The sequence below is a fragment of the Triticum dicoccoides genome, chromosome 5A, assembly GCF_002162155.2.
Source record: "Triticum dicoccoides isolate Atlit2015 ecotype Zavitan chromosome 5A, WEW_v2.0, whole genome shotgun sequence".
NCBI classification, from domain to species: Eukaryota; Viridiplantae; Streptophyta; class Magnoliopsida; order Poales; family Poaceae; genus Triticum; species Triticum dicoccoides.
This window is the reverse complement of record NC_041388.1, coordinates 690,616,167-690,628,389: the sequence shown is the minus strand read 5'-3', so window position 1 is coordinate 690,628,389 and position 12,223 is coordinate 690,616,167. Positions and strand designations below refer to the sequence as shown.

The 12,223-nt window shown below is 43.0% G+C and overlaps 1 protein-coding gene across 1 annotated transcript in view; it reads right to left on the bottom strand.

Annotated features, from left to right (window-relative positions):
* Positions 1 to 1,076, bottom strand: part of LOC119304189 — a 9,988-nt gene extending 8,912 nt beyond the window's left edge. Inside the window, 1 exon segment of the mRNA XM_037581365.1 lies at positions 493 to 1,076. Coding sequence (XP_037437262.1) covers positions 493 to 1,053 — 561 coding nt within the window. The 5' untranslated portion in view covers positions 1,054 to 1,076.
* Between the last annotated feature and the right edge of the window lie 11,147 nt (positions 1,077 to 12,223).

The following is a 12,223-nucleotide window of genomic DNA, read 5'->3' as shown; positions in this document are numbered from 1 at the left end:
AATGCAAGTGAATATATGACCTCTCCACTACGGATTGTGACGCTATTCAGACGCAGTGGTGACGCTTTGATGTCATTAAAGATGCCTCTGTTTCCACCCCATGGCCCTATCTTCGTAATATATGCCTAAGGAAACGCATTAGCGAAGCATAACATTACAAGGAGAAACAAAAATTAAGAATAAATACAAGGACTAAATCATGTTTTGATTGACTTTGACTAAGTACTTCCTCTGTATCTAAACGCCCTTATATTTCTTTACAGAGGGAGTATATTCTACTTTTCAATTTGATTGGTTGGATATTTGGTTAAAAATTTCATGATTGATTAATATGCAGAGCTCAACATAGCGTTAAGTTTCTGCTAACACAACTGTCTTTTTTTTTATGTCAGGGCTCTGCACCTATTCATTAAGATTAAGATAGGCAAAAGGTAAAACAAGTGTTTTTATGTACAAAGAGAAAGAAAAAACTATGTCAAGCAGTAACCTCACCTTATCTATCTCCTTTACACTATCGCCTTCTAGGTTTGGGTGGGGATATGCGAACCCATCGCTCCCCACGGAGAGGAGGGTGAAGCCTCGGTGGTGCGGGGACGACAGGACCACGTCGGGGCTGCGGCAGCGGCGCCAGTCGATGAAGAGCCTGCCTCTGGCGGCTTCCCCGACGCCGCGGCTGAAGAAGACGGTGTCGCCGGCCTCGAGGAGCGTCTCCCTGACGAAGCGGCTCCACCCCTTAGTCATCACGTAGCTCTGGCTGCTGTTCCAGTAGGAGTAGCGGAAGCGCCATGGCTTCCCTGCGCTGTCCTCGAAGTCGAGCAGGAGGCCGTTGTCGTTGGAGGAGGCGTCCAGCGGGAAGTACTTCTCGGCGTGCTGCTTCGGGATCACCAGCCGGTTCTGCTTGCCCGTGTCGCTCGGCGTGACCACCTTGACGAACATGCACTCCTTCTCCACCTCCGCCGCCGCGGCCTCCTCAGCCTGATGATCAGCTGGCAGCGGCGGCGGCCACGGGCGACCATCAGCCGCCGTGGAGGCCATGCTTGCGGTGAACTCCATGTGCGCTAGTCTACAGATCCACACCACCGATCGAGAGGTTTCCCCTTGACCTTTGACCAGCCCGATAGCTAGCTCGTGCTCCCCTGCTCCTAGTGTTGCGCTGTTACTGTTGTTTATATATTATAAAAATAGGGTATTGGGAAGCGCTGGTCCTAGCGCATCGCCGGAACGTCTGACTTAAGATTCGTCCCCCCACGTGAGAGAACGATTTTGATAGAGCGTATTTGGAACACAAATCATTGTATTTCCAGTGTGCCTAGCTCGCACATAACCCTACACGCTGTTTGCACACGGAGTGGCAGACGCCCGTTGGACCATCGCGACCATGGCGTGCCTTCGTGTTGTCGCCGGCGGTGAACTGTCTCTCACCCTCTCTCACTACCCGAATAACCCATTATGCTGACGGTTCTTTCAATGCCGACAGCGGGGCCGTCGGCATAGTTGGAGGTATGCCGACGGCCTGGGAAACACCCTCGGTACAGAAAAGCCGCCGGCACATCTCCATCTATGCCGACGTCCTGCTATAGGCATAGATAGACCATCGACATATCTCAATCTATGTCGACGACTGCAGTTGGTATAGAAATTCCATCAACATACAGGTCGCCCTGGCAACCCAGCCACAGACAGCCGGTTGACGCCGTCTAATCTATGTGGACGGCCTTGATGGTGGCCGTCGGCATAGATTATATCTTTATTTTTTATTTTAAATCTTTTTCTTTTTTAGTAAAAATTTGATTAATTTAAATCTGACTTATCTAAACTTAAATATACACAAATTATATATCTATTTGGGTTGAATTTTTCATAGATTATGAATATCTAGTTTTTTTAGCCTGTTAGAAATGTGACCTCGTGTATTTTTGCATATCGGTCCTTATACTTTGTTAAAATCATAAGTAATTTTTCATCGATTTTGACAAATTTTACCACACCCTTGTAGGGCGATATGACGACACCGTGCCAGGTCTCAAGGATTTTTCGATATCTTGTAGGGCGATATGCTGTTCTCACTTGAACAAGCCTCCCACTTATGATTAACCCCCTCGCAAGCATCCGCAACTACGAAAGAAGGATTAAGATAAAATCTAACCATAGCATTAAATATATGGATCCAAATCAGTCCCTTATGAAATAGCGCATAAACTAGGGTTTAAGCTTCTGTCATTCTAGCAACCCATCATCTAATAGCTGCTCCACAATGCATTCCCTTAGGCCCAAACATGATGAAGTGTCATGTAGTCGACGTTCACATAACACCACTAAGGGAATCACAACATACGTACCATCAAAATATCGAACGAATATCAAATTCATACGATTACTTGCAACATGACTTCTCCCTTGTCCTCAAGAACAAAAGTAACTACTCACACAACATATTCATGATCAAGATCAGAGGGGTAATAAATATCATAGTGGATCTGAACATATAATCTTCCACCAAATAAACCGGCTAGCATCAACTACAAGATGTAATCAACACTTCTAGTCACCCACAGGTACCAATCAGAGGTTTTGATACAAAGATTGAACACAAGAGATGAACTAGGGTTTGAGATGAGATGGTGCTGTTGAAGATGTTGATGAATATTGGCCTCCCAAACATGAGAGGGTTGTTGGTGATGACGATGGCTTCGATTCCCCCCTACTGGAGGGAAGTTCCCCTCGACGGAATCGCTCCGTCGGAGGGCAAAAGTGCTCCTACCCAAGTCCCGCCTCGAGATGGAGGTGCTCCGTCCCGAAAGTCCCCTCCTTATTTTTCTAGGTCAAAATACTTCATGTACCAGAAGATGGGCACCGGAGGTGGGCCAGGGCCCCCACTACCCACCAGGGCGTGCCAGAGGGGGAGGCGCGCCCTGGTGCCTTGTGGGCGCCTGGGTGACCCCCCCTTCAGTAGTTCTTTATTCATATATTTTTTATATATTCAAAAATAATTCTCCGTGAAATTTTAGCTCATTTGGAGATGTGCAGATTAGGTATCTCTGACATAGCTTTTCCAGGTCCAGAATTCCAGCTGCCGGCATTCTCCTTCTTTGTGTAAACCTTGCATATTATGAGAGGAAAGACATTAGTATTACTGCATAGAGTGTTATAATGAATAAAAACACTATAAATAACAGTAAGAAAACATGATGTAAAATGGACGTATCATTACTCATTTAAGTGTCTGACATGGCATGACGGGGATGTTGGAGCATTTTTATTCCTTTATGAAATCCTTTTTGTTATTCGAGTCGGGGCACACAATGGTTAACTCCTACCAACATCCTCCCTAGTGGCATGCGAGTAATACTTTTCTTCGAGGGCCAATAAAACTTTCACAATAAATATATGAGTTCTTTATGACTAAGTGAGTTCATGAACTAATACGACACTGCACCTATCCACATTTTGCTAGCCTCTCCGGTACCGGGCATTGCTCTTTCTCACCTCAAGAGTTGGTACAAACTCCGGTGCATCCAAACCCCGTGTTATGATACACTCGATCACACATAACCCTATATATATCCTTCCCCAAAATAGCCACCATACCTACCTACCATGGCATTTCCATAGCCATTCCGAGATCTATTGCCATGCAACTTCCAGGGTTACTATCCACATGACTTGTGTGTTCATCGTCATATTGCTTTGCATGATCAAATAGAGCGAACATGATATTTGTGGCAAATCCATCATTCATCATTGTAATACATGTTACACTAGGTCATTGCACATCCTGGTACACTGCTAGAGGAATTCACATAGAGTCATATTGTTTTAGTTTTATCGAGTTGTAGCAAATAAAAGTGTGATGATCATCATTATTAGAGCATCATTACAGTGATGAAAATAATGATGGAGACTGATGAGTCCTCCAAAAAATGGGGATGAGGTTAATGATATTGTTCTAAAAAAATGAGGAAAAAAAAGAAAAAAAAAGAGGAAAAAAGAGAGAAAGGGCAATGCTACTATCCTTTTACCACACTTATGCTTCAAAATAGTACCATGTTGTTCATATAGAGAGTATCCAGATTTATCATTTTCATATACTAGTGGAAAGTTTACATCATAGAACTTGGCTTGTACATTCCAATAACGGCCTTCCTCAAATGCCCGAGGTCTTCATGAGCAAGCAAGTTGGATGCATGCCCACTTACACTACAAGAAATATGTCAACTTATGACCTTCTGTCAGTGACCCTCGAAGAATTGGTCATAAATTTATGACCATTTTAGACCAATTGGTCAAAAGCTGTTCAGGGGGCTTCAAACCCTAAACCATTGCGACCATTTTGGTCAGAAAGGTCGTAATTTCCTTACACGAAATGGTCACAAAGCAAACAGTGCTAGTCCGCTGCCTTATTTCTAGTTGTTAATGACCAATATAGATGGTCATAACCTTGTAGATTGTGGTGGGTTGTGATGACTAGGCGCCATCTCATCAGTTTTGCCTATGTGTCATGTCCATGTGGCAATTTTTGCCCTAGGTTGTGAAGCAACCTATATTTCTATCATTCCCAAAATTCCCAAAAAAATCTCATAAATTCTTTGGGTCATATCTTCATCAAATATGTAAAAATCCTTCCTTGCCTAGTTCAAAACTAATTCAACAATATTCATTTTCCTATTATGTTCACAACAACACTTTATGAACGAAGTGCTATTTATATATTCTTGATTGCCCTACGAATTTTTGGGCACTCTTTCCTATCCAAATCATTACCGCATGACAAAATTCAGCTCCATTTGCCTAGCAAATCTTCCTCGGCAAATTTCCAAAGTTTTTGTCCACCTAGAAGCATTGTGAAGGAAGTACCTTTTTTATATCTCTAAATGACATGAAATTTATACAGTTTCTTCATATGCCCAAATTATCACCCTCCTCCAAATTGCAGCTCAGTCAAATCATCTATGTGAGCCCAGGTTCAATTTATATTTTATGGCCAAATTGGCACGTTGCAAAGCAAGTGTTATATAGACCCCTCCTATTACCCTCAAACTTTTCGGGCACTCTTCCATACCCAAATCATTGCCACATGATAATATTCAGCTCAATTTTCCTAGTAAATCTTTCTCGGGAAATTTCCAAAGTTTCTACCTCGAGAGAAGCTTTGTGAAGTAAGTACTAGCTAGGCTTACCCAAATGATCTGAAAATTGACCAACGCATGACCATACCTAAGTAACTTACCTACACCAATTTTGAGCTCATTTCATTCATCCAATCTCTCTCACTAGTTTTCCCAAGTTTCTGTCCATAGAAGAGCATTGTGAAGGAAGTACTACTTTGGCATGTCCAAATGGTATCAATTTTCTACAATGCTTTCCTATGCCTAAATAACCATCCTCCACAAAATTTCAGCTCAATCCATTCATTATTTTGAGCCCAGCTTCAACATTCATATTTTTGTCCAGCGTGGTACTTTGCAAAGCAAGTACCACCTAGGATCCTCCTTTTGAGCTAAAAATTTGTGAAGACATTCTCCTTAGTAGATGATCATCCTCAGCCAAAACTCACGCCCATTGGCCATGTGCATTTCCCGTACCGCTAATCAAACACTTGGCTGCTAATTCATGTTTGAGCATCGATCGGTCTTCTCGTGAGAATCTTATGTTGTAATTTTCTTCCTAGCACCAACCTGGGGAGTGCCCAACCCACTAGACATGCCTAAGCCGCACAGAACACATGGCAACATTACGGTCACGCGGTGACCACGCGACGGGCATGCGAGTTTACGCGCTCTAGAGTTGAGGCCCTCGGCCACCGCCCAAACCTCGACGTATCGCCAAAAAACCATGTATTTATTATTAAATAGGTCCTTATGTAACTAGAAATGATTTTTGGAAAAAATAAATAGCAAACTATGAGGCAGCTGCAGTTCAAATTTGACCCGCTTCCAACTGAATCGGCGGAAATTTGTCTTTTTCACGAGAGGTGGATCAAAATTTTTTACACCCAACCATTTTGTCAATTGTGCATTAAATATGGCCTAGTATTTTATAAAAATGATTCGGTCCAATTTTGCAACAATTATTTGGTAGTTCCTTCACAAAAAAACCTCCTTTCGGGCACTCGAAAAATGGAAAATGGTTTTTTCGTCCAACGAAAATAAAAACTTCTTAGGCAACATTGTTTGCCATTCCAATATGCACCCTTGTGCATAATATGAGATCATTTGAACAAACTATGCCATGAATGTGGCCATAAGATTGATCATTTGGCTTGAAAGCGATTGATCTCCACACATGATAGCTCGTTTCTGAGAACACTTTTTTAAAATAATTGCCGTATTACAAGTTTGTTATTTTTCCTAGGAACTTTCCACATATGATGACACAATGCGAAGGTTTCCCAATTTTTTGATTTTTTTTGAATTTTTTATACCCGTTTCAAAATGCGGTCAAAACGGCGGGAATGACCGTTCCTAGCTAGTGGTTGAATCTTGGAATTTTTTTTGGTGTTTCTCTGATTAAATAGATACTTATGTACCTAGAAATGATTTTTGAAAAAAATAAATAGCAAACTATGAGGCAGCTGCAGTTCAAATTTGACCCGCTTCCAACTGAATCGGCGGAAATTTGCCTTTTTCATGAGAGGTGGATCAAAATTTTTTACACCCAACCATTTTGTCAATTGTGCATTAAATATGGCCTAGTATTTTATAAAAATGATTTGGTCCAATTTTGCAACAATTATTTGGTAGTTCCTTCACAAAAAACCCTCCTTTCGGGCACTCGAAAAATGGAAAATGGTTTTTTCGTCCAACCAAAATGAAAACTTCCTTAGGCAACATTGTTTGCCATTCCAATATGTACCCTTGTGCACAATATGAGATCATTTGAACAAACTATGCCATGAATGTGGCCATAAGATTGATCATTTGGCTTGAAAGCCATTGATCTCCACACATGATAGCTCGTTTCTGAGAACACTTTTTTAAAATAATTGCCGTATTACAAGTTTGTTATTTTTCCTAGGAACTTGGCCACATATGATGACACAATGCGAAGGTTTCCCAATTTTTTGATTTTTTTTGAATTTTTTATACCCGTTTCAAAATGCGGTCAAAACGGCGGGAATGACCGTTCCTAGCTAGTGGTTGAATCTTGGAATTTTTTTTGGTGTTTCTCTGATTAAATAGATACTTATGTACCTAGAAATGATTTTTGAAAAAAATAAATAGCAAAACTATGAGGCAGCTGCAGTTCAAATTTGACCCGCTTCCAACTGAATCGGCGGAAATTTGCCTTTTTCACGAGAGGTGGATCAAAATTTTTTACACCCAACCATTTTGTCAATTGTGCATTAAATATGGCCTAGTATTTTATAAAAATGATTCGGTCCAATTTTGCAACAATTATTTGGTAGTTCCTTCACAAAAAAACCTCCTTTCGGGCACTCGAAAAATGGAAAATGGTTTTTTCGTCCAACGAAAATGAAAACTTCCTTAGGCAACATTGTTTGCCATTCCAATATGCACCCTTCTGCACAATATGAGATGATTTGAACAAACTATGCCATGAATGTGGCCATAAGATTGATCATTTGGCTTAAAAGCCATTGATCTCCACACATGATAGCTCGTTTCTGAGAAAACTTTTTTAAAATAATTGCCAGATTACAAGTTTGTTATTTTTCCTAGGAACTTGGCCACATATGATGACACAATGCGAAGGTTTCCCAATTTTTTGATTTTTTTGAATTTTTTATACCCGTTTCAAAATGCGGTCAAAACGGCGGGAATGACCGTTCCTAGCTGGTGGTTGAATCTTGGAATTTTTTTGGTGTTTCTCTGATTAAATAGATACTTATGTACCTAGAAATGATTTTTGAAATAAATAAATAGCAAACTATGAGGCAGCTGCAGTTCAAATTTGACCCGCTTCCAGCTGAATCGGCGGAAATTTGCCTTTTTCACGAGAGGTGGATCAAATTTTTTTACACCCAACCATTTTGTCAATTGTGCATTAAATATGGCCTAGTATTTTATAAAAATGATTCGGTCCAATTTTGCAACAAATATATTATAGGTCCTTCAGAAAAAAACTCAGTTTGGACACTCAAAAAATGATTAAAAATAGCTAGAAAGATCAGAAATGCATACAAATTGGTGCTCATCCATAAAATGTGGTCTAGCTTGAGTGAAAATTTGTATAATGCCCTTTTGCAAAATATTTTTGATAGTTGCTTCACAAAATAGCTCTATCTTTAGTACTTGGAAATTATTTTAAATCACAGATTTCTCGGACCAATCAGAACACTTCTCACGGATCACCCCACTCTATGTGATCTGAACCGTCCATACCAGGCGAATCCAACGTCTCTCACTCCACTCCTCAGCAGGCCAACCCAAACCCTAACTCCACTCCTCTCCCCTCTCTCCCCCGATTCAGATCCACTCGCAGCCGCCACCTACCTCCCGCCCTCGATTCAGATCCTCTCTCTCCCCGATCCAGATCGACGCCGCCTCCCTCCCTCTCTCTCTGCCCGATCCAAATCGACGCCGCCTCCCTCTCTCTCTCTCGATTCCCGTTGCCGGCGGCGGCGCCCTCCTTCCCTCACCCTCTCCTCCTCCCCTCCTCACGGCGCGTCCACCACACCATGAATCCTGGCGACCCACCCCGTCTCCGCGCCCGCCTCGGCAACCACCTCCGCTGCGCCGGCTCATCCACCCCGTCTCCCCGTCCCATCCATGTCCGCGCTGGCTCCGTCTCTGTCTCCTTTCATGGGAGGTGACCCGCACCCGGCCCCGCGGCCGTGGAGGGGCGGCGGAGGCCTTGTGTAGATCCCATCGGGATCCCGTCAGGATCACGACGCGGACGCATGCCCAGACGCCATGACCCGTCTCCCTCCCCTCCTCTAATCAGGAAGGAGAGGCCAGGCACCAACCATGAACTCGCTCTGCCCGGGAGGCCGCTCGCCATCAAGGTCACCCCCACCCCCTCTTGGATCTGCTCTTCCTCCTTTCCCTTCCCTTCCCTAACGCGCGCCATTTTCTTCCTCACGCAGGGTTGCAGGCGATTCGATCAGGTCCGGGAGCTGGCGGACATGCTAACCCGCGAACCCGTCATGCAGCGCGCCTTCCTCCCCAAGGAGCGGCCTGCTCGGTCGTCGGTGGGTACGCGCAGTGGCCCAAAGGGGCGCATGCTCGCTCCAAGCGCGAGGGGGGACGCGCCGGATCTCGCGGGGCAAGTGCGCCAGCGACCTGAGGTATACTTCCTTCACTTCCTGATCTGGAGACGTCCCTGTTTGAGCTTATACCAAAGAGACGTCCCTGTTTGAGCTGAAGTTTATATCCAAATAGGACGATTGAGATGTCACTTGAGCTACTAGACATGCATGATTAGTCTATGTGTGTACTAATTCAGCTACTAGATATAGATAGGAGTGTAGCATGATTACATTGACTAGTCTGTACGTGTAGGTACTACTGTATCTGGTTGGCATTGAAGTCAACTTAGAAGACCAACGATTTTTCTACCTCAGTCAGGAGTATTATGCCTAGACAGAGCATGGTTTCTCAATCAAGTTTCTTGCTGCACACACTACATTCTAAATAGATTTATTAACTTGATCTTAGAGCTACTTATGCAACAATATCACAAAACTGACAATGATGTGAATTTGTTAAGGGAGGTAGCTGCTTTTATGTGATCAGAGGCATAAACAGTGCAGTTTTAATTTTCCAGTATGTCTTTGAGGTAATAATGTCATGGAAGTCCTTGGTAATACTCATATGAGTGCTTAGTATACTCACATCATGGTCTACACGGTGTCAGTTATCAACTAGCTGTAACCCATATTAGTGCTTAGTATACTCATGAAAAGGGTTATTTCTCCACCTGGAGTTCATGGTTTATGCAGCAGCTGTTCTTCTACCAATCTGTTGCTCGATTGTGTTGCGGATTCATATGATATTGGTGTACACTCAATTTGGTTATTTCTTGCTAGTTCTGCTACTAGTTGCTGTGTAATCCTAGTACTACAGGTGGATCAATCTCCCCCTCGCTCTCACCCCCGTCTCTGTCTCTGCAGGTAGGACAGGAGGAACAGCGACAAGCGACGGGATGAAGCCCGGCCATGGAAACCCACCGCAGCCTTCAAGACCTCGATGGCGGTCGGTGCTATGGTATGAATCCTTCCTCCACTTTAAGACCTCTACGTATGGCGGTCGGCAGCATGCGCGTGCATTGCACTCTTCCTCTTGCTCTGTTCCTGGGCTGATACTAGCGGCGGTGCAGGGGATCCTGATCAACATGCAGTTCCCGGGGCCGCAGATCGACGCCGTCACCAACGACAACATCGTCATCAACGTCTTCAACAACCTGATCTGATATTGTTCTAAGATCCAGTGGCATCTCTATCCTCTTACAACTAATAACATTTTTTAACTTCTTTTGGCCGTGCTTTCACTTTCACTACAGACCAGATCAGTGGTGAACGAAAGAAACAAGTGCACAACTAGTATCAGTGGGCTTGTATTTTTCTTGTGTAGCTGCTCTGCACTTGTTGTACAGCAAGTTGATCACTATCTACCTTGCTGGGAATTTTCACTTTATATAAAAATTTAAGAGGCAAATGCTGGGAGTTCCAGTCTTGTCTGATGGCTAGGAACTCAACTCTGCTTCTTGTTGTTGGAGTTTTAGGCTTGTTGCATAGTTCGTAGCTCCAAGTGTACTCTGGCTTCTAGCCGCAGTGCACTACAAATTATTATAGAATTACAAAGTGTACACAACATTGCACCTTACACATTCTTCTCTTGTGAAATCAAATGCCATGACTGGGCATTCTTTTATCAACTTGCTGTACACTTGCTCTGCTTTAGGTTACTGTATAACTTGTGGCTTTTAACTTGATGTACATAGCATGCAATTTTTTACTGTATCGCATTCACACTTGCTGTACACTTGCTCTGCTTTAGGTTAATGTTGGTGGTTTTTTTCTACTTGGATGCATTGCTACCCATCATCGAGCGAACGGATGCAACAACGGCAAGAAGCTCATGGCTGTGTGCATCTAAAGCACACCATGGACACCATCCACTTCCTCATCAATGCTAACTCAATCCAGATCATCATTGACACTATCATCCACAGGTATCTTCCTTGGTTCCCTTTATTCTCTCCTGCCTTTGTGAAGTTTAGTATGCGTGTGCTGACGAGTATTGTTAGATCTTGCCAGTTGAATGTATGGTCGTGATAGTAGAATGGTATTTTGTTTTAGGCGCAATGTGTTGTAGTGTAGTTTTTTGCACAACCTGCATATGTGCCATGCATATTCATATTGTGTCTCTGTTTCTTATATGAACTACTATCTCATTTTAACTAGCTCGATAACAAAAAGCATGGTACTAGCTGAATGTTGAATGGTCTGTTCTTGAATGGTCCGTTCATAATATATTTGCCCCAGTTTTTCTCATTCTTTTCTGATTCATGTAACAGGATGACAGAGGAAGCCATGTTGCTGTTTTGTTTGGTCTCAGCCCTGACTATCGCCGTCGAGCGAGTCCGACGTGTTGTTCATCTGATTATGGTTCCAGCCCTGACTACCAAAGTTTTTGTCCTGTTGAAGTTGCATAGAAATATGAGAGAGTCCAGCGAGTCCAGGAGCTTGTGAAGTAGTACTATATTACACTTGTAGAGCTTGTAAAGTATTGTATTACACATGGCCCTTTGTAATGGCACGGATAGAGCTTGTAAAGTATTGTATTATGTGATCTAGTTGCTCTTGTTTAAGTATTATGTGTGTTTTTTGTCTCTGTGAATCTAAATACTGCTTCAAATATGAAGAATATGAGTCTGATAGATGGGACCTACTTACCTGACAAATGGAAACCTGTTACCAGAACCTAACAATTGGGACCCATCTGACTAGTGGACCCATTTAATAAAAAAGAAATGAAATTGTTTAGCCAAAATGGCCGCGGCCCAACAATAAAAAAGGCTGCCATATTGGGCTTGGCCCATGATCCTGACCAAAAATTGATGGAAAAAAAATAAAAAAGGCCGAATTGTTGGGCTAGGCCCATGTAGAAAATCGAATTGGACCAGGCTGAATCTTGTGCCACGTCAGATTGCCACGCTGGTTGCCTACGTGGCCTGGGGAGGTTGCTAGTGACCAAAACGCCACAGTAGACGTATTTTGGTCATAAACGTTTGCGACCATTCCAGAAGAAAGGTCGCTATA